Below are 23,961 nucleotides of genomic sequence, written 5' to 3' on the forward strand. Positions count from 1 at the left end.
CGATTAATCTGCTGATTATTTTCTCAATTAATCGACTAATCGTTTGGTCTATAAAATCTGAATCATCTGAAAACAGTGAGAAGTATCCGACATGGTTTCCTAAAGTCCAAGGTGACATCTTCAGATTGCCTGGTTTGTTTGACCTGCAGTCCAAAATCCCAAAATATTCAGTTTAATATCACATGAGACTAATAAAACCAGCAAATCTTCACAAATGTCTGTCTGGCTCTGGGGAACGTATAACTTTTTTTCTTTTTTAATGAATGAAATGATTGATCAATAACAATAATTAATCAAAAGAGTTGCAGATTACTATTTTGTTGATCGATTGGTCAATCAATCAGTTAACTGACCAGTTGTTGCAACTCTTAAGTTAAGTATATTAGTATGATATTACTACTACTGAACTACTTTTACTTATGTACCTCATACATAGTAAGCTAAACAAGTAGAGAAGCTATGTTTTTCATCTACTGAGAATCTAGAGAAGTGGATTGCAATGTAACGGGTCCTTTTTTTTTTTTCTTACAGTTCAACCCTGTAATCAAGACAGACACAAACACACACTCACATGTATGCAGGTTGATGAGAGAAAAACAAGAACAAGAGATGAAAAAAGCGAGATGCACAGACAGAGACAGACAGAGAGATTAGCACATACTGACGGGTACAAGTGACATGATGACTGATTCATTTCAGGTGGTATTCTGGAATTGCCTGCGCCTGTGTGTGTGTGTGTGTGTGTGTGTGTGTGTGTGTGTGTGTGTGTGTGTGTGTGTGTGTGTTTGATAGAGTGTCCACTATCAATCAACACCTCTCCGGCTCTGTTCCTGGCTCACTATGTGCGTCATGGCAAATACTGTATGTGCTGAAAACACACATACAGATATTGTGTGTATAAAAGGTATGATTCAACCAGTGGTTATTCTGATTTCGTCACATATACTGGTGAGTAAGATGATGACTCTAGACCAACTTTTTTCAGAGTTGGGGCCCATTTAGCAAATGCATATTAAGATGAAGATGACCACAGTCCCATTATTAGTCCCCAACTTAGCCTTTCAGTGCTTTTGGAAAACGGGTCCTGTGCCAGAACTGTCCCAAAATCTTCTCTACTGTCATAAAGTCGAAATGTACAATTACAAATACTATGTTGCCTTTTTTAATCAACATCATTATCAATCATTTTAATTCTTATTTGTGCTGCCATAATGTCATTTGCTCACAATCACAGACCTTTCAGACCGGAAACAACCCTGTTTTAAAAACATACAGAGGGTTGAATCAGTGGGAGCGTGTTGCTTCAGGTACTGGTGAGTCACTGAAATATGATCCATAAAGTCCAGTTTAAGTAACAGATCCATGAGTGTGAAGGCTTATCAGACACCGGGACACTGCACAGTTTGTTCATAATATTATAAGGAAGGATTTTTCTGCTCTGGAAAGTCATTGCAGCAGTAATTATTCTATGTCTCGTCATCGATATCAAGGTAAAAAGTTGAAATACAACATTTCCTTCACAAAGTGATCTACCAGGAATGTGAGTTTATACATATTTGATTGGCCAACAGCTTCTTGCCGGATGACATCTCATTGTGTTATGGCAAAAGTTGAGCCAGGTGTAACTTTCTTGCCAGACGATCCTGTGATTTCCTTTGCTGGAACCGTCTGCACCGATACCTTGTCTCTTTGAACAAGACCTTAGATTCCACTTTTTTACCAGTGTGTAAGTGATGTAAGTATGCAGGCTCAAATCCCATGTTGGCTGGGAAAATGTCAGAGATGGATGTGAATCGAGGATTACTTCATGCTGAGGCAACCTTCGCTGTTTCATGAAGGTTAAAGGTTTGTGGAAGACGTCAGTTGGACTGCTGCTTCTTCATATGGGTATTTCCACTCTTCATTTTGCTGTTTTTATCCTTTTAAGGTTTTGTGAGACATTTAGATGTCAGCCTACATGGAGAGATTAGAAAAAAAAAAGAGTTATAGTTCAAGCACATGCAATCACATACACACACACACACCTAAACCACACTCCCTCACACATACACAGTAGGCTAAGATGAGACAGTGACCTGAGCTGAACAAATGGACTTAGTCACGGCTGAGGATTGGTGTGGAATGTGGGAGGGGGGCAAGAGTGTGTGTGTATATGTGTGTGTGTGTGTGTGTGTGTGTGTGTGTGTGTGTGTGTGTGTGTGTGTATGTGTTACGTGTTATGTGCATGCTTGGAATGTCTGACTCCCCACCCAGTGAACCAGAAAACACACAGGTGGAGGAGGAGGAGGAAATACAGGAGGAAGAAGGAGGGAGAAGAGTGTATCCAGAATTATAACATTCAACCTGATTGAGAACCTTTTGTTTAGGATCTTCCCCCCCCCCAAAGTCCTCAATTTTTCTTACAGAATGTAAAGACACAAATGTACCTGACACTATTAGCAGGGATGACATGTGATGGTTACAACAGGTTAAACTGAAGTTACTAGTTCAGAAAACAAAGTAAGAATTAGCAGAAATAAAATCTATGGAGACAGATAGAAGTGTTTATTTAGATGGTATCCCAGCCAGCATTGATTTGGTTATTTGTAGGTCAACAGGTTGAGAAGTGAAAGTTCTTAAGATATCTATGTTACATAAAACCATCTTTCAACATTTAAATAGCTACATTTCAATGTAAGGCAGGTCCTAACTACACATTGGAATATAGTCATTTAACTTCTGATGAAGCACCTGCTTTTGCATTTTGTTTTTATTTATTTAATCAGTAACTGCAGAGCGCTCAAATAAGTTACCTTTAATGTAGAGTACTGTACCTTTGAAATGTATGGTTAATAAAACTAGTAACTGATTTGAGAAAGTAACATATTAAAGTGGTGCTGAGGAGTAGTGACTTCTGCAGAGTAAATCCTATTAAATTTAAATTAAATAGAAACCACAAAAGTCTTATTTGAGTACAAGATTTTTATATCTTATCTCCACTTCTTTAACTACAAGGAAGCTAAATCCATCTATAGAGATGTTTATAAAAACAGTCTCCATCTGTCTCGCCATTTTACTCTGTCTCCATCTTTATATCGGTTATGTCAATATGAAAGGCTCCCTTACAGCAAATATTCAACTCTTTATCACCAAAGTGGACCACAGCAGGTGGCAGAACTGTGTGTGTGTGTGTGTGTGTGTGTGTGTGTGTGTGTGTGTGTGTGTGTGTGTGTGTGTGTGTGTGTGTGTGTGTGTGTGTGTGTGTGTGTTTTATCACTGTTGTTAATGAGTAACAGTGTCTGCCACCAGAATGCTGATAAAAGTCAGGTCGAGGACACTGCTTTGGTTCACAAACATGCACATACACACTAACACACACACTCAAAGTGTTAACTATTTCTTACCTTATGCCAACTATGTCTTGCCTTATTTGTAAGGTACTCGGTGCTCTACAGAAACACACAAACAATTTACATTTACTATTGGATTCAATGGCAATAACCATTATATTGAGGTTAATATAGTTAAATTTAGTTGTTTGCCATAACACATATGTTCAATGTTCTCTCTGTCTCTGTCTGGTTCAGTGGGTCATTGCTAAGTTGTGTCCACTGGTGGTGACTGTAACCTGACAGTGACTGAACAAGTAAATTGACCCGACCCTGGATACCACACATACGACAGCAACACCTGCCACAGCTGCAGTTTTAGGAAAAGACTTTGTAGCTTAGCAAGTGTTTGTTGGAGGTCACCAATGAAGGATGGATAGAGTGAAGTAGTGAAGCTGTTTACATGACTGGATGTCTGTTTTTTCTCCTTGTGTTAAAAATGTTGCTGCTCTTAAAGTCTCGAAATAATGTGTCTGTTTGTAAGGCCTTAAATGCGAAACTTCAATCTGCTCTGCCAAACTGATGTGAACATCCAGTTCCCTGATTCATCGTTTATTGTTCCTTTTTAGTACCACTAAGAACCCGTTTCTAGGTTCTTGGTGGTACTAAACCACCTTAAGTTTTTGCTTTCTGAAACCTGAAGACGCCTTGAATCTGGAGTTTTACTGTTTCTACTTATTTCTGAGAAAAATTTAATGCTTTAATGGTGATGATTCAGGACGAAGTTATGCTTAGCTACCCAGTCCCCAGCCTCCGTACACTGACCAGCCAGGAATGATGCACACACACACTGAACTGGAATAGTACTTGTGGCCTTTGACCTACTTTCAGTCCCAGCTGGTCTGCTTACCTCCTTTATTTCAGTCTTTCTTCTGCTCATCTTTTCTTTCTCCTTTTACTTTCTTTTCTTCCTTCTTTGTCCACTTGGTTCCTGCTAAAAGTTATTCCACATTGGAAATAAGCCTGTGGACTTTATAGTGTAATTTAATCCTGAACAGTTTGTAAGTGTACGTGATAACTGTCTTCAGGTGAAGCAGTATTATGTGTATTTTATGACTGTCAAATAAATCCATCGCAAGAGCTACAAGGTGATTTTATATTCCTACTTCAGAGTCATAAGGCAATCTTCTCTCTTTCTGAAGTTTGCATGCTTCGGATACTAAAAGTGTTTGAATTACCTGATTCATAATGTGAAATGAACCTAATCAGGTCACATGGATGCTTTGGAGACACTGTCATCATAGGAGACAGGTGTGGTATTTTAATATGCTCATCAAACTGTGTAAAATCTAATTTACCCTTCATCTCTGTCTGTGAAAAGACAGAAAAAAAACAGTCTTTTATGGCTTCGTTCATGGGCAACTACCAGATCAGTTTTCAACAAGTCATGACTGCAACGTGTTAATGGACCATTGAGAATGTCTGTACCTCTGTCAGTCTTTTTTTTGTTTTTGTCTAACAGGATGAAAAAGTAATACAAGATTTTAAGAAAGTAGAAGTACATCATGTGTTTATCCAAGGTAGTCATTAAAATGTCAGTTTCTTGTCCAGTGAGCAGTTTACCTCAAAAGTAAGCAGGTAGATATTTGTGTGGATTAATTCCTCTCTCTCTTTATCCCTTCACAGCTACATCCCTTAAGTCACTCTCTGCCTAGGTGTCTGTTGTGTATCTTTCACACTTGATTTTCCCATCTCCCTCTTTTCCCTCCCTTAATGTTCTTTCTTCACTTCCCTTAATCTGCATTTATATAATAGGGCCAAGTTGTTACTGCACCCTCTCACACAAGTGCGTACTGTGCATGATGTGGTTTCTGTAAAGCCCTTTATAAGCTTTAAAAGAATGTTTCGGGTTCAAGCCGCCCTCAGGTTCTTGGTGGTTTGCAGAACTTTATGTTCTTTGCCTTGGTTTCCTCAAAAAAAGCCTTGTTCCCACTTCCCCATGTTCAAGTATCTTCTGTCTTTTCTTTATTAGATGTGCACTGCTGTGTTTACTTTTGGACCGCTGACTGTAGGTTTTGCAGGTTTTCTTGATATTTAAGCAGATTTTTGTGACAAACAGAAACTTTGGTCTATGTCTAGATTCAGATAATTAGTTTGCTTCATCCTTGCTCTCGAAGAGAACACATGGGATGAATAAGAAAAGTGTTTTTTCCTGATAAACACATTTAGGACTGCAGCTAATGGTTATTATCATTTGATTAGTCTGACAGTTATTTCCCCAATTTGGTTAATCATTTTGTCTATAAAATGTCAGAAAATAGTGAAAAATGCCTGTTTATTGTTTTAGAGCCCAAGGCAACACCTTCAAATGTCTTGTTTTGTCTGGTGAACTCAAGATATTCAGTTTACTATAATGTCTGACACAAAAGAGCTTCAGATCTTCACGTCTTAGAAGCTGCAACCAGCAAATATTTGGAATTTGCCTTACAAAAAGGGACTAAAATGATTATTTGATAATCAAAATACGGTGCTAAACACATTGTTTTTTCCTATTAAAGATGTATGTGCCACAGTGGAGCCAAGAAAGGAAAGTGTCTGTTCAATATGTTCAATATGAAACCACTATATTTGCACTGCAGTGAGGCATTTTGTGTGGTTACTGTTTTCCCATGAAAGATTCTGAGGCTGTAGTCATGAGTTAGGTCATTCAATCAATGGTAGCAAATGAGACCATGCAAGAACAAATCAAGAACATTTTTTCTTTAATGATACAAAAACAATCTTAAAAAAAAACTCTTTAGCTAGTTTTTGGTTGTACCTGGACCAGTAAGTTATGTGACGTGCTTCAGAAAGTCTGAGTATGAGACATTTTTTTCCCACAGTTGCAAGTAAAACTGGATTTCAAAGTGGCAAATTGTTCCCACAACAGCCTTTTTCTTTCATTAAATTAATCATTTGAATAAATCTTTTTCTTGTGGTTATTTGGATAAGGCTTGCCATTAAAAATTATTCATTGTCTTTTTTTAAACCTGGCAAATGTATCGCTCTCGCCAAGTATAAACCCAACAGGAAAAGGTTTGTGGTTGATTTTGCACCTCACACAGCTGGTTTCAGAGAACATTAACATGACATTTAAACACTGATCTTTGTTTTTGAAAGGAACCGCGTGACTTTATGGTGATTTTATATCTTTTTTTACAATCTAAACTTTAGGGGCCATTTCAAGAGCTGTCTGCATGTGTGTGAAGTGTTCTTTAGAAATGAGGGATAGGGAAATCTTTGAGTCTTTTTCTGTTTTTTTCTGATGTGGTAACTTGTTTGGTAGGTTTCCTCTGAATAACAGCCTTGGATTCTTAATCCTGATTGTGGAAAGTTTTCCTTCCAGTGAGAGCAGACAGGTGCAGCAGCCAGGAGAGAAGAAAGGTGGAACAATATAATCAGCTATTAGAAAAGCTGCGGTGAAAGGAGGGAGTGGAAGTGAGGGATAAAGGGCTGAGGATGGAGAGAATAGAAGGAGAAAGAAAGTGAGAGTGAGAGAAGAAATCGCATTTACAGGAAAGGTCTGAGATTATTATCAGGCCATAAAATAACAGATTAAAATGAATAAAAAAGGGATTTCACAAATTTTACACCTTGGTGTTTGCATGCGTGTTCGTGATCTCAAAAAGCTGATGGTGTGCATCGCAGCGGGGATCAGGTTGCCGTACCGACCACTCAGCAGATTCCACAAAGTTTTTCTGGCCGCTGTGTATTTTTCTTTTGTGTGAGAGACAAGTGTAGGCCATTAGTTTGATGTGTATGTGTGTCATGTAGCGTTTCAATGATGACAGTGTATCCTCCTCAGCCTCAGGCGCAGTGTTACCTGTCAGGACGGAGTTACAAGCAGCAGTTGACCTATTGATGGAGAGGAAGTGACTGGGTCAGAACGAGACAGTGTCTGTGTATCTATGTGTTTGTGTGTGTGTGTGTGTGTACTTCAGGAAGACAGTTTAATGTGTACTCATCATTCTGCCTGTTGCCTCAGGCGAAAGAAAGACAACTGAGTGTGTGTGTGTGTGTGTCAGTAAGATCTCAGGCATTTTTTGTTGGATTAAGTCCGTCAGTGTAAGCATCCTGGCGAAAAGTTACAAAGTTAACAACTCGGTTCAGCTAGTGTGTCACGCAACAAGCAATCTCAGCGGTCGTAATCAATTTAGAGATTGTGGACTCGATAACAGGATTCAGGTTTATAAAGAGCATCCAGATGCAAAGACATAACAGCTTGGGAGTACAGGGTTTCACTGAAAGCGTTACGTAAAAGGAGGATTTACGGGTATTGGGGTAATTTGAGTAGTGCACACATTGCGGATGGATAAACCTTGTGCCTGTTTTATAAACTCTGAGCTTAGCACAAAGAGAAAGAAAGGTAACTTTTAAAAGTGATTCGATAATAATGATGATCTCCTGAGGATCCGCTTGTGTTTGAATCTTTTGAGAAACACTTGGTGTGATACATGGCACAGCATGCATACGCACACTAACACACACACACACACACACACACACACACACCTTTACCTAGGGCAGTACATCAACGCTGTGTCCCGCTGTTAAGTGCTCTCCATCAAAAGCATTCCTCAACTCTCCCCTCTCGCTCCAGTCTCACTTCCCTGCCAACAACAACGTTGTGTTGGACTCTGCAGACCCATCTGACTCTAAGACCATTGGAACGTTAAGGGCATTAAAAGACCAAACTCTCTGTCCAAACCAAGACATAATGGGCAGTCCCAGCTGTCACACACTGCCAAAATATGCAACACAAAAACATGACCACATTAGCAGGTATTTTTTCAGCACTTAGGAGAATGAAATAAATGATGTATTTGAATGCTTGATTGGATTTATGGTAGGTAAAACTATTTTTCAGCTGCTTTCAAGAAACCTGAGTTGTGTCATTATGATTGATAGGGCAGGTGTTTACTGTGCTCTTCTTAATCTGAATGAATGAATGAAAGAAATTTCACTAATGGAAATGTCTGGGAAAGACATTAGCAAGTCTGATTTGAACAAACAGCACTGTGCTCTGACATTAGTTGGCAATGATCTTTGAATTTCAAAGAAGTATGTAGAGCAGAGAACCAAAGAAAGCACATTAAAACTGAGTTAATACTAAAGTCAACTGTGTCGCATCTGTTAATGTTAGTGTGTGAAAAATGTACAAGTAGTGTTTGCTGGCTACAGAAAGGAAAACAGCCTGTCTGCACTTGAGTGACAATTAAATAAATGGATTCATTGTGTTAAAAGTGTTATAATAAAAGACTGAAGACTAATTGAGATGAGACAGAGCCAGGAAGATGTACTACCTAATCTGTAGTTACTAGGGCCAGACATAACTAGATTAGACTAGACCGCACTGGACTTGTGTAAACTGGATTTCTTATGGGTAGAGTGGACTGGTGGACTACACTGGACAGTATGAGACCATATCAGACATCAGTACACTAGTCTGGACTCGATTAGATTGATTAGACTACACCAGATTAGCCTAACTATTCCAAAACTCCTAAATTAGTCATTTTTTCAGGGCTTTTAACCATATCACATGGTCTTCCATCAGCGGATGAAGTTGGCTTGGTTGTCATGATGACGGATTTGTTGACTTGTAAGAGTAGCTCTTGTTTCATCCAATGCATTTTTAGGACTTCACATGCGTGTTGGCTCAAAAGTTAAGCATTAAAGGATAAAGTTGGCAATTGCAAACAAATCTCATGTGCAGAGCCAAACCAACAATGAATTGATCTACTTACAAGTATTTGGTGTGTATTCAAAGCTTGATTATGTTTTGCTGGTTGCTATTCCTCAGATGTGAGGATTTGATGCTTTTATTGTGACATACATGATAGCACACTGACTATCTTTGGATCATTGGATTGTTGGATGACAAACACGACATTTGAAGATGTCACTTTGGGTTCTAAGAAATCAGAACAGGCATTTTTCATTACATTTTCATGCATTTTATTGACGAAACAATTAATCTAGGAAATAATCAGCAGCTCGATAATGAAAATAATTGTTAGTTGCAGCCCTAATCACAACCTCTTGACTTTATACTGAAGGTCTTTAAGAAGTTTATAATGTAGTACAGTAACCAAAGTAAAGAGGTTGTTATATGTACAACTGTAAGATTTTTATTATACCATATACTTTATTTTTTCCTATTTTCTTATTTTCCTTTCATTGAAAAGTACCATATAAGAAGTATATAGTTTTTAACAGTTTTTATCCATATTTTATGTCCTGCATGCATCAACTAGGACATCATATGATTTCCTAAAGAGCTGATGATTTTATTGCAAATCATAGGCGTCTCTCTCTCTCTGTCTTTGCACCAAATACAACTGAAGTTACCATAGATTACGGAAATTGAGAGATTGCTTTTGCAGTTGTTTTGGGAGTAACCTGTAAAAGAACAGAATGTATGAACTGATTTCTGCACTGCTTTATTTGGCCTTCAGCTTTCATCTATGCAGAGGATGTGTAGCTCTGAGTTGGAAGGTTCTGCCTCTGTGGGAGTAGTGTGTGTCTAAGGGGAAAGACAGGGAGGGTGTGTACGTTTTTGTCTGTGTGTGTGTGTGTGTGTGTGTGTGTGTGTGTGTGTGTGTGTGTGTGTGTGTGTGTGTGTGTGTGTGTGTGTGTGTGTGTGTATGCGCGTCTAGAGACAGACAAACAATCTTCAAGTTGTTTCAAATTGTCGTGTGGAGCCAGTTGCAAGTGAGCGCCATGAGCCCCAAATGGACTAAACAGACTGAAGTTTAAAGGCCTGCAATTTTCTTTGCTCTCCCCCCACACATACAGACACCCACACACACACACACACACACACACACACACACTAACAAACCCGTGCACTCTCCCTGACAACACAAACGCAAAGACACAGACTGCCTATACAGCAGATAAACAGACAAAGATGGACACTTATTTTGTATAATATGACTATATGAGTAATGTGTAGCACTTATCTTACATAAACTAACATTCAGAAGCATTATGTGTGTGTGCGCATTATGTGTGTGTGTGCACACTCATATACACATTGACCCTATGTCTTGTGAAAGAGAAGAATAGATTTTTTACTCGCTTCAGTTTCAACCCCCTAGAGACATATTTAAAAAGACTTTACTTCAGTCATGGACCAGGGAAGAGGAGAAGGAGGAGGAGGAGGAGGACCACGATGAGGAGGTGAAGGAAGGGAGTAAAGGAGGCTGCTGCTCTGCGTTCCCTTCATCAGGAGAAGGAGAGGAAGAAAAGGGGGAGAGTGTAGGAGAGGTTAACTGTCGAAAGTTGAGAGGTTCAGTTAGAGGTCCTGCTCCTGTGATCCTCTGGGGAAGAGATGGAGTTTTGTGTGTGTGTGTGTGTGTGTGTGCAGAGGCAAGAGACTAGTAAATCACTCTGGAGAGAAAGAAGAGATACTGCATTAAACGAAGAGGATGTGTGAATGAGTGCGATGAAAGAGAAAAGAGAGAGCAGGGAGTAAGGAAGCAAAATAGAGGCAGAGAGAGAAACAGGAAAAGAGTGATGACAGGGGAAAAGAGAGGACAGAAGGGGGTAGTAAGAGGAAGAGAGGGGTAAAAAGAGAGGGCAAAAAAGAAAAGAGGTAGCAGGGGAGTAGTAAGAGTTCAGGGGAATGAGATTTCAATCTGTTAGAGGGAGAAAGGGGGAGAAATAAACAGAAAGAGAAAGAGAATAGGAATATTAAAGGGGCATTTTATATATATAGAGAGAGAGAGGAAGAAATGTGTAGAAAAGGCAGTGAAAGTTGGACATAAAGAGGTGAAAGAATGTGCAAGAATAAGGAGGGGTAGTGTGAGAGGAAACAGGAGAATATATTGTATCTTTACAAGGAAATGTTATATAAAAAGGAAATAGCAAGAAAGAGGAATGAATAAAACTTCGACAGACAAAAAAAGAGAAAGAAATAGAGGAAGAGAGAAAGGAAAGGAGTGAGCTGTCGGGCCCCTGATGAGAAAGCCATACAGCTGCACCAACACATTCCCTCGTCCAGGAACGAGAAGGATGGAGGGAGGAGAGAGGAGGAGGAGGAGAAGGAGGAGGAGGAGGAGAGGCTCCCGAGAATATCTCTGTGTGACTAATGTCTTTTTCACACATTTCACCTCCATCCATCCATCATTGTGTCCACCTCCTGCTCTCCTGTTAAAACAACAGCCCGTTGTGACAGCAAATACTAGAAGACTACTGGAACTGTTCTCCTTTTTTTTTATATATTCTGTTCTAACCTCCTCAGCTTTATTTATACTACTCAGCTTCACCATATTCATCTCTCCTATCTACAGCAGCAGACTTAAGGGATAAATCAACATCCTTGTTTTGTTTTATTTTAGTGACAGTTAACAGCTGGCCAGAGCTGGCTATGAAAGGTGAAGCATTTTCTTTGAATTTTTTAAAGTTTGACACCCTGTAGGTAGGCTCCCCCACTTTTCTAGCCGCGGTGGCTATTGTTGCTCATGCTAACTACCTAGCTCTTCTAAAAGCTATGTGAAAAAGTAAAAATCCATGTAGCTAAAATTAATTAATTTCCTGTGCAAAAGAGGATTTTTCTGTTCTTGCTAGAGCACGCTGTTTTCTGAGTGATGCATGTCCAGGCCAGCCACAGGTAACAGATTGTAGCCTAGCCTGTAGCTCTGGGTAAAACTCACCAGTAAATTGCAATGTCCACTGCAGAGTATAATGTTATCCAACCTTTGGAAGGCTGTACAATGACAAATGTGCTTCCTGACATCCAACAGCTACACAGCGTTTCCTCCGCTACTGTCTCTCCCCTAACCCTAACCTTACAAAAGTCCAAACAACTTGTTTGAAGGCACGGTTACTTTCACAGTATTTATGTAGCACCTAGACCTGCTTTATAATCAAAAAGGAAATTGAAATCTCCCCTTTGACATTATGGGATATTTAACTGTTGACTTGTTTACAACTTGTCGGATAGTCTGACTGCTTGTATCTTATGTTAGTGAGTGCAATGTCATAATAACTTATTAATAATGGCCAAAATGATGAAAAATAAGACCAAGTTGGAACAAACCAAAATTTAACAAAATAACATTATCTTTAATAGTTTTGATTGATTTGATATGATTTTGTGATAAAACGGGTTTTTATTTCTAACTTACTGCAGACTGAAATGTCGAACACCTCTCTTGATAGCACTCGACATCACCTGCTCTTTATTTATTTATTTATTTATGTATTTTATTCATTTTATTGACCACTTATTGCTTCCCTGTGACTACATCTGACTACTCTATTCTTCCCTCCTGTGCAAAGCAATATACACCTATGTACAATCAAAAGCCAAACAAAGATACCAAAATAGTGTAAATCTACAACTGTTTATACCCCACAAGGGCAAATTAAAACCCTCCGTAAGCAATGCCTGGCATCAGGCTGTGCTAATTCTCTGTGATAAGCAACTACCAGACAAAGGGTGCAATGAATGAAAACACACGTCAAATGTTTATATATGAGATAATGTTTACATATATAGGTTTCTATTCATTATCAGGCCATATGTATTTAGCTGGATAAGACTCTATCAGGGATCATTGTTCAAATCAAACCACCCTTTGTCCTTCCTTTAACGTGCTTCTTAAACTACAGGACGTGACCTGGTGTGTGCCTGGGGCTTGTTTTCTGATGGATTTCCATACAATTGCCCTTTGTTGTCTACAAGAGGACACTTTGTTTGCTACATGGTGGCCTATTATGTGTTTTAGTACTATATTTGGAGGGTATTGTTTTAACCCAAAAGGAGTGATGAGAAGTCAAACAGAGATGTGCAGAATGCACTGAACCTTGCTAACTCCTACCCCCCTCCTTCTTCCATCTCTTTATCTTCCTGTTTGGCTTTCTTTGTACTCCTCTCCGATTCGGCCATATTTTATTCCCTTTCTCTCATCAGACGTACTCCCTTAAATTCCATCCTCCCTCATTCCCTTTATTTCCTCCCCTTTTTCTCTTCCTACTTTGCTTCCTCCCTCTCCCCCGCCCCCTCCCGTCTCCATCACTCTCTAATTTCCTCCCACCTTTCCCGGTCAGTCAGCCTGCACTTCCACCCGCTCTGTTTTTCTAGTGTGCAGTTTCACAGTTGACTGGCTACTGAGCAGTCAAGGTCACGCCTGATTTTATGTCTCAACACGACATCTCAGTTGATATTAAACCCACTGCTTGCGCTTTGTGTTTGCTCCCTAGGGATGCCATTGTTGTCTGTGTTAAAATGTCAAAGTTTTTAGCTAAGCCATTATGAACTTAACTAAAGGTTAAAGAATAATTCTTGTAGGTTTCATGCCATATTTGGAGGACAATAGAGGCGAGAATGAGAAGTTTGTGGCTGCAAACTTGGAAACGAGGGCATGTCAGGAGAATGTATGGTATTACGACAGGTCATCCTAACCTTGATCCTAACACTCTTGAGACACCGCCTTCCCCCTAAATACTTCAGTTTCTCAACACACCCATTACTGCGGGGATGCGGCTAAGTATAATATGTCAAACCGGAGCACAGTGAGCTAATCTGATTATTATTGATAGTTTTAGGAGCAAGTAGGGGCAACTAACTTTTTTTTACATTGGTGTAAGTCAACATTAATACAGGCTTGTATCTGGGAAATTAGTGTGAATGTGAGCACAAATGTTGATATCTCATCTTCTTACGTGAGCGTCAGAGTGGCCCTATGCATGCAATTCAGACAATAAGCATGTTTGTTAAAAATATAAAGTGCTAAGCTGTGTGAGGAAACAAGAGGAAGTTTGTAATGTAGAGGAATTAAGAGGACTTATTGCACATGGGATCCTGTTGCACCTTATTTAAACATGTCAATCAGACAGTGTGGACACTATCTGGACTAACTACTACTCAGTGATTCCCAGTTCTACCCAGTTCAGAAACAACCATTTTCTGTAAGCAAATATGAAAAGTTCCATTAACCACACTTGCGTGCCCTTAAATAACCCGGTTGTTGCTGCTTTCTGCAGTAATGTGATTTCTTAAATAAGTCTGAGGAGGGAGTAGAGTGTTTAAAACAATTTATCTGAACATGTCAGAATGTTTTATGGTGTGTTTCATAATCTCATGAACTCTCCCTGTTTTCTCCCGCCCGCAAGGTCCACCCAGGGTGTCAGAACGGGTGGCCCACCGACAGAGCGTCCGCCTGGGTCGCACCATGAAGCTGCCCTGCCCCGTAGAGGGCGACCCCCCACCGCTCATCATGTGGACCAAAGACGGCCGCAACATCCACAGTGGCTGGACACGGTTCAGGGTGTTACAGCACGCTCTGCGTATCAAAGAAGTGGAGACTGACGATGCGGGGACTTACATCTGTAAGGCGACTAATGGGTTTGGCAGCGTGAACATCAACTACACACTCATCATTATAGGTAAGTGGAACCAAAAACAAATGTTACTTTGACATGAGATGCCCGTACTTTGGACAAAATGGCACAACATTCAAAGAAATCATAATAGAAAAACACCTTTAGAGACTTGATATATTACTTCAGAGCTATTAAATTACAAACTGTAAGGCAGATTTGTTTTCCTTAAAGTTATGTGCTGCATGACGTTTTTCAAACTAATTGTAACACATCTATCAATGTCATCAGTTACACAGAAAAACTGTTTAAGGAGGGGAGAGTTGTGTATGCGTATGTATGAGAGAGTGTGTATGTGTGTGTTTGAATCATGACAGGCTGATAAAAACCAGCCATCCATGGACAAATCTCAACATTTTTCTTTTCTTTTATTTCTCTCATCTTCTCTTGCTTCCCTCCCATTAATTTTAGTCTGCCTTTGGTCTACTGTACTTCTCTTCATCATTACACATGGTTTGTGTCTTTCTCACTTTATTTTCCTCTTCTTTCTTTCTTTTTTCATGCTTGGCTCTGCAGTGTGAGTTACTAGGGTATAATAAGCCAGGTTAGATTAGTGGGGTCATTATTCAGTAATCAAGTCTGTGTAGTTCTTCAGACAATGAAGCACTGCCTTTGTCTGAGTTATTATGGTTGTGTGTGTGTGACCACAATTGTTGTGCTTGTGTGTTCCTGTATGATTATGAATGAGGCATTTGTTAAAGGAGACAGTTGTGTTTCTGCGCTGCCTGTGTTTGCGTGTAGGACATTGCGTCAGTGTAGTAAGGAATGTCATGTCTGTGTGTGCCTGTATGTGTGTGTGTGCGTTTCAATACTGATGTCACTATAAAAGAGACATTGTTGGGTACCGTTCTTTTTTCTCTACATGATAAATTTTCCAACTCGCTGTCCAAAGGGCAGTTGTCATTACGTCTGTGTGTGTGTGTGTGTGTGTGTGTGTGTCTGTTCATGTGTTTGTCTCCATTGTACAGACTCTGTGTTTTTGTTTGGCCGCTGTAGTCTGTGACCCTGTGGACTTCGACAACCTTGCTGCTCAAATACAGGATTGTGTTTCTTTCTGTAACGCGACTCAAATAGCCACTTCCCTCAACTCTCATCCATGTAAACAAGATTGTGTCTGCACACATTTACACATGCAAGTCTGTGTGTGTGTCTGAGTCTGCGTGCTGTAGGTGTCCATCACTCCACGTGTTTGTGTACATGGCACTCTGTATGTGTGTCTGTTGGCCTACAGTATGCGTGTGTGTATGTGTGTGTGTGTGTGTCAGGTTTCAGTCTGTAGAGTGGATGCCAACAGGGAGATTGAGGCTGCACAGCGTTCCAGAGAATCTGACTAAAGCATCTCTCTCTGTCCAGCGTCGGCACTTCAAAGACAGGCTTGTGTAAAATACTGGAATACAGATATTACCAGCCGATATTTTCTGTATCTTAATGATTATTGAGGGTACATGTTTACATTGTATTGATAAATCCACCCAAGCTAACAGTGTAATAAGATTTTTTTTTTTTTTTTTTTACCAAAGTGGGAATCTTAAAAGAAGCACCGCTGGCAGAAAACTGAATGACATTATGGGATACTGAGAAAGTGTGTTCCCTTTGTTTAGCAGTAAATAGTATCCTTTTATTCTCCAGTAATCATTATCGGTATGCGATCCAAAGCAGCATCGGTCTTGACCTGAACTTCAAACACGGGCTGGCATACAGAGGACAGGAGGGCGGGTGGGGGGTGGGGGGGGGGGCAACAGCTGCCGCTTAGGTCATCCAGGCAGACAGCTGCTGCCTCTCTTTCGCTTTCTCTCGCTTTCATTCACTGTCCCTTTCATTCAGTTTCACATAAGCACACAAACACACACATGCCTCAGAAACAATGGATTGGGTAAACCCACATGAGGCAAAGCAAGAGTTGTTAGTTGAGATAGTTAGTGTTTTTGTGGTATGCGTCTATATTTTAGAGTCGATAGTAGTGAGATGACAGGAAACGAAAGAAGAGAGTGATGGGGAACGATTTGCAACAATGATCCCTGTACTCAAACTACGAAAGCTGCAGTTCATGGTCTGCACCTTAAACCTCTAGTCAACCAAGCCGCCCTACTACATGAGGGTGTTGCATTATTTGAATGAAAACCGCCAGGGTGTCCAAACAGTGCTTTATTATGTCTGCAATCATGTACAGATGTGAAACAAAAAAAACATTTTATCTCTCTTTTATTCTTTGACAAAAGTACAAATGCACCTACAATAATATAGAAGTACCGAATTGATCAGGAACGTTAAGGTGCTTAAAGGGGACCTATTATGCTTTTCCTTATTTTCAGTCATGTATATATAATGTTACAATGCCAGATGTTAGTATTAAACATGGCCAAAGTGTCAAATAATGAGGTAAACATATGTAGAAGTTATCCCTGTGAACAAAAAGCACCGGCTTCAGACGGCTCTGAACACTCGGTTTCCAAATTTTTTTTCTATTTCAGCCCATGCAGACGTCACGTCACTCCACTCCACTAACATTATGGCATTTCCCATTGTTTTGGAGGTATTCACGCTGAGCCATGACTCGAGTTGAGCTGGCACACTGTGAGTGTTTTTCCATTGCACAGCAGGGCAAAGCAAAATAAGTTGTTTACCTGGTCGTCTGCAGCTCTTCATCAAACATCATCATCAGCGTGGCTGCCTCTGCTTGTAGTATTCCTCCCTGCATCATTTCTAATTGATCCACTGAACAAAGAGCTCCAAATACCTCCAAATCTTGTTGTGTAGAACTGTTTTTATTGAATAATAGCACTGCTAACAAAGCTCCACTCAGTCGGTCATGAACGCATTTCATTTCCTATAAATTCTTCACAATAAAAGTCTCCCATTATTTAGTCATTTAAAAGCTTTTAATATGAAGCAGTAAAGCAGGAAATGTTGGGTTTTCTTCAACAGTAACTCAACACAATTCTGATACAGCTGCCCCTCAGCAGGCTTCTGGAAAGCTAACCAATCAGAACAGAGTGGGCTCATCAGGAGGGGAGACAGAAGCTAAGACTGCCTGTTAAGAGACAGAGGCTGAACTGATGGGCTGCAAAAAGGGCCGGTATAAGATAAGTAAGGAGTTTTTTGAACTGTGAATCATGCAGAGCTACTCTAGTGGAGTCCCATATTAAAAATGTAGAGCTGGAAATGAGTAGAATAGGTTCCCTTTAGTGGTGCACTTAAAATCTACGGAAATTCCTGAAACATGTTATATCGGCAAAGGCTGACTCATTCTGGTCGAAATTGCCCTCAGAAAACAAAATGAATTTAAAAAAACTTGTTGTTCCCCATTTTTAAGGCAAAGTAACAAAACAGTACGTCATATTCCCCACATCAAGAAAACTGCAGACAGCTAATGAATGTACCAAAGCAAAGTTCAAATGCAGTACAAGCATATGAGGCTACATCACTACTTTTGCAGATTACACAAATGGTACCCAGAAATACTCTTTGCTCCAGCATGTTAACCTTCAAAGATGACCCCTTTCTGTAATTCAAGCCAGGAATCATACCACAGCATCTCCTTGGAGAGGTAGTTAGCGTGAAAAGCGTTGTTTTCATAGCTGGAACAATCTGCATACACAATGATGTCCAAAGCATGGGGGGAATGGATGCATGTATGGGTGCAGTTGTCTCTGTCTAAATCCAGTGATCCAGTGGCCTGTGTATCGGTTTATGACCGAACGTCCAGTGGTTTCCTCTTTGCCATTTTGCTTTGTCGCCCTCTCCTCACTTCCTATCCTCTCACCTCCTTCGCTCTGCTTTCATCTCTTCTCCTCTTCTGTGTGGTCCTGCGGTAATTATTCTATGACCGCACAATAATGAGCCCACACCTGCGTCTTATTGTCTTTCCCTCTCAATTTCTAACCCAAAATATCTTTAACACCTTTTTCCTATTAGCACTCAATCTCGGCCTTCATTCCTCCTTTCACAGTCAGCAGGCTCATTTTTCCCCCCGACCACGTTTTATCAATATTTTCACAGTTTCCCATTTTTCCCGGACATAATAGCATTTGATTACCGTAAAACATCCACTGTACCGCTGCCCAGTTGCTGAAGCAATGGAGAGGCGTTTTGTGAAGGCCGGCTTTTGTTGGCGGGGGAAAATTAGAAGATTCCTTGAAATGTTTGTTCTTTTATTGTGTGGAGGTTGGCAAATGTTTGCGCGAGTAAATAGTCTGTGTGTGCGTGTGCGTGCTTGTTTATCTGAGGGCTCGTGTCTACGTATGAGTGTATGTATGCGTTGGTGTGCTCAGATTTATGGGACCACCAGTAAAGTGAAACTGAGAAAGATTTTTTTTTTTTTTTTTTTTCTGCTCCACAAACCTCATTGTCCTTCAAAAAACCGAACGCCAGGAGAGCTCTCATTTCTTCCTCCCACTCTGCTTCTTGATCTCTTCTTTCTTTTTCTCTCCTTTACTCAACTCTTTCTCTCTGCTGTCTGACTTTCCTATTCGCTTGTATGAAATTTTGAAATTGTTTCCCTCCTCCCAGAAGAGTCAATGATAGAAAATTTATAGTTCAAACCAGATGTGATGACAATGGGAGCGTGTCTGGAGCAAAGTTGGGAAGCCATGCGTAAGAAGGAAGGAAGGAAGTGGTTTGGAGTTGTGTGTGTGTGCATGCTTGTGGAGTCGTGTGCGTGTGTGTGTGCGTGTGTGTGTGTGTGTGTGCATGTAAGAATGCAGTTTTGAGTTTTAATGAACATGTTCATCAATGCACACTTGTATTTGAGTGCGTGTGTTTGCTTGTGTGTGTGTGTGTGTGTGTGTGCGTGCAGGTCCATTCATAAGTGACTGGTGTGATGATTTGTGGTGATTTAAGAGCTCAACCGCAGCAGCCGACATCTGGTCATAATTGGAGAACAAAGAAGAAAGAGAAGCAGAGAAAGATATCAAACGTAGACTGTATGTTTGAGTAAATGAGGTTGTGCGTGATTTGCGCTCCTCAAGCGGCAGATACATAATGAATGTTGAAATTAGAAAAATGGAGATGAAACGTGACGAGATGAAACGTGACAAATGGAAAACATATTCAGAAAAAAAAACGATGCTGTTCTACATTTTCTCAAATGAATTGGTGTGGTTTTATGCCAGGATTAGTCCGCTAACGCTGCTAAACTCAACTCAAATCAGTTATTTCTTAATCAATCCTGACATCACACTGCTCAGCCCTGTATGTCATGACGATTCAATGCGATGTTGCATGCAGACTAAACGACTTGCAATTGTTGTTTCAGTCTATTTTTGTTTTACTATATGCATCCAGTTCTTCATTCAGGTTTATTCTTTCTCCATTTAACTGTATTGTATGCCTGAGACTGCAGCTGTCTTCCGGCCAGAAACTAACATATCAGATCAGGTTGCAAACCAACATCATCTCTCTATCCCTCAGTTCCTCCATCCCTCCCTCCATCCTGATACCTCCTTTGTTTTTGTGCTCTCAAATTTCGGAGTTTTTAATTGAGATATCTGGTGCCTCGTCTTGAGAGGATGTAAAGGTGGCCAAGGTTTGCAGCCTAATTGGTGTGAGTCATACACACACAGAAATGTATTAGTGTGTGTGATTGCGCAGAGCCTGTCTCTCTCTCTCTCACACACACACACATACCCTCACTTACCTACTTACAAACACACCAGCCCATCTGTGCCCTTCTTGCAGTGTTTTTTTCTGAATGTGTGTGAGTGTGTGTGTGTGTATGTGTGTGTGTGTTGTGGATTTAGTATTTCTACCACCAGATTCTTCTGCTCAGGTTACACACAGCACTCTCTCACTAATGGCAGAAAAATGCATGGAGTGAACACAGCGCTGCAGCTCGCTGGCTTGGAGGAGCCGCTCGGCTGGTGTTCAGTTGAGGGTTTGAGGCCTCACTGGGGATTTTCAGGGGGGGGGGGGGGTCTCAATCATGATTTACAGAACATGACAAAGATGTTATTTTAAAAAGCTGCCCAGAAATCATCGAGTGGTTTAACCCCCCTCCTCTTGAACTATATTGTTGCTTTTACTAGCCTAGAATATAATTCCACTAGAAGTTTCTGTGCTTCCCCCTCGCTTCTTTGTTGTTACCTGGATAAAAAAAACTACTAAAGGCCAATGAACAGCTTCTTCACCTTTATTTGATTTGAGCATATGAATACCTTCTAAATTATTAAACAAAACAAAAAAAGCCTTTTATAGTTATATTTTTCCATTCAAGAAGCATACGGCATGGACAGTATTGTTCCCTGAAAGAGTTAATATTGAAGGAGGACAGGAAATGTTGCTGCAATTTTTTGAGTTTACATTGTCAAGAGCTTCCAAACTTGGGAGACCTAAACAAGATCTTCACAGTTTTACTTATTTTCTTTCTGTTTGTTCGTAACAGCAAAACATGAGGCATTTTTACAGATATATACGGTATATTAAATAAAATCTGATGAAAAAGGTCAGTCAAATGTGATATATATCTGGTTATGTTGTCTGATTTAACAAAATGTTAATGTATGGTGTTTATGTTTCAAGATTTTATTTGACAGAACAGATCCAGGAACGCTGTGATCACACTATAAGCATCTTACACAAGCAAAAAAAAATCATTTTTGAAGGCATAACTGCTGCACAACTGGTCAGAATTTGGCAAAACTCGATGATGTATTTGTTAATAGTCGCATTAATTAAGATAAGATGGATTTGAAAGAGTGAGTGCAAGTCAGAGTCATTCCATGCTGCTCTGCGTCAGATCTGTTTTAACAACACGCCGCCCTTACAGCGAGTTAGTTAAAGCCTTTCCTCCGGAAATCAGGGTGGCACCGTGAAGAAGCAGAGATGTAAACATGCTGGCTCGTACGAAACCGTGTGTGGGAACGAGGAAGAAAGAACGGAGTCGAGTTTCAAAAGCTGTTTTCTGCCTTGTTGTCGAGTCCAGTCGAGACAAACACACTATCAGATGCACAAAGATATATATTTGACCATATCTTTGCGCATATATCAACAGGGCTGGACGGAAAAGATCGGTGGATGCACACACCTACACGCAACACAGACAGACGTGAACAACATGAAGATGCACACACAGAGATAGGAGCTTTTACTCACACATACGTATACACACCATCACACACTCCTCAGGGGCCCTGGCCTCCATTTCATGGCTGTCTGTCCCACATCCTCTCGTTCTGCCTCGTTTCACTTCCAGCAAAGAGACGGAAATAAGATGGACAGGATGGAGAGACAGAGAAAGGAAAGAATAAAGCTTCTGTTTTTTTTTTTTTTTCCTGGCTTCAGTCTGGAGAAGTCAACAAATCTGAAGAACAAAAAAAAAAAAAAGTTTAGAGGATTTGGAAACGCGTGTTCTAACTGGTTGAGATGTCACACTTAAATCTTTAACATTGTAGGGAGAGAGAGATGTGTGTCTACTGTATCAATAGGAACACAGCTTTAAATCAACAGACTGGAGAAAGCTGAAAACATATTACAGTATCCTTCACTTTGATTGATAGTCAGTGGCAAGTGCAGTGTAATTACACTACAACAACAAACAAGACAAAAACATGAAACCACACACAAATTATTGAGGACCTTACAGACTTTTCTTTGTTTTTGCAAGAAGTGATTTGTGCCTTACAACAAGAACACACAATTTTGCTCCCTAGAGGGTTTATACATTTGTAAAGCTTCATTGTCCTACTCCACAATAACATGAATGCTGCTTTATTCCTCATCCATCCTCATCCTCACCCTCTCTCTTCTCTCCTGCTGTCTTCCTCTTTCTTTTCTCCCCCTTCTTACCCCCCCTAATCTAACCTCCTTCACCCTCTCACCTGAATTTCTCTGTCTTCCCTCTTACCCACCTCAACTCTTTCCCATCATTCCCGCCTTTCCTTTTTCCTTCCCTCTCCCAGCGTCGTATTCCTCAGGCTCCACCGGCCGATGGAAGACGTCTTTTCTCCGAAACATCTTTCAGCTCCTCGTTCTTCCCCCCCGTCTGTTTGCCTTCATGCTCCATTTACATTTTGTGCATGTGTGTGTGTGTGTGTGTGTGTGTGTGTGTGTGTGTGCACATGCATGAGTGAGTAAGTGAGTATAGTCCACATCTACTGATTGTATGCCAAGCAAATCTCTCATAGACCCCTAATGGATCTTAAATACCCTCTGCTAGTTTTGACTTCAATTCTCCATGCTAGATGCCATCTGTCAGTCAGCGGGCCTTTTCCATGAGACCTGAGCAGTGAGTCATTCTTAAGAGAAAATCCACCCCAAAAACAGAAGTCATGCATACATTTCCTATGACTTTGGAGAGTCTAAATGCTACTATCTCTCAGTGAAGCTTGAAATCTCTTCAATTCGGCCCCCCGAATTACATTCCTTCTCTCAAATCTTCCTTCTCCTCTCACTCAAGCGTACTCCGATGCTACATAGCTGCTGAGTCAGACACATCATATCGACTGGAGAAAACTGCTTTCAGGTTTTCCCGCTTACAGCCACCATCAGAGTTTGTTCATTTTTTTTTTGTTGATACATGTAATTGATTTGAAAAAATACACATGGAAGCATCATCAAATTATATGCATCAGTTTTTGGTTGTACCAACAAGATGTCATCCTGTTCTTTGCCCTTCTCATCCATCGCTTGTAAATTCTGTTTCAGGGTGGAATTTGCCTTTAACTTCATCTGCCAGCTGTTCACAAACTCTAAAGGAAACATGTTTTCACTCTGGGTTTCCACAGCAACTCTCCTATTGCTAATATGAGGTGTAACTTTACTTCTTTTTGTGTGTTTTGGCTTAGTGGGCATCCTTTTGGTAAAAAAATATAAGTATAATAGGTAACAAATGTAGCAGAATTTAACACAGGTCGTTTGGTGCCCTATTACTCATATCATGAAGTACACTCTGTCCTAAGTATGAATAAAACTATGTGAAACTGAATATTTGAGGATGTGGGCTGCTTTAAAGTATCTCAGTTCCTCAGTTTGTTTAATGTAATTAAGACCTAGTTTCTCAGTGTGAGTCCAACAGTAACAAAAGCTGAGAGAAGGGGGAGGCAGAGAAATGAAGTGGGTGCAGAGAAAACTGCAGAAATATGAGTGATAATGAGGTAAAGTGTAATCTGGCACGTCAAAAAAGGAGACAGCACGGCTCATGGAAACAGAGCTGCAAAAATTAGTTATTTGAAAAGTTAACTGATTAAAAAGTAAAAGAAATAATAACACATTCTATCAGTTGTTAGGG

General features: G+C 40.2%; 1 protein-coding gene across 1 annotated transcript in view; it reads left to right on the forward strand.

The window, feature by feature from the left end:
* Positions 1-23,961, forward strand: part of fgfrl1a (fibroblast growth factor receptor like 1a) — a 75,501-nt gene that overhangs the window by 14,035 nt on the left and 37,505 nt on the right. The window contains exon 3 of the mRNA XM_044363878.1: positions 14,472-14,744. Within this exon, the coding sequence (XP_044219813.1) occupies positions 14,472-14,744 (273 nt within the window). The remainder of the gene's footprint in view (positions 1-14,471; positions 14,745-23,961) is intronic.

This window comes from Thunnus albacares, chromosome 10 (assembly GCF_914725855.1).
Source record: "Thunnus albacares chromosome 10, fThuAlb1.1, whole genome shotgun sequence".
In the NCBI taxonomy this organism is placed as follows: domain Eukaryota; kingdom Metazoa; phylum Chordata; class Actinopteri; order Scombriformes; family Scombridae; genus Thunnus; species Thunnus albacares.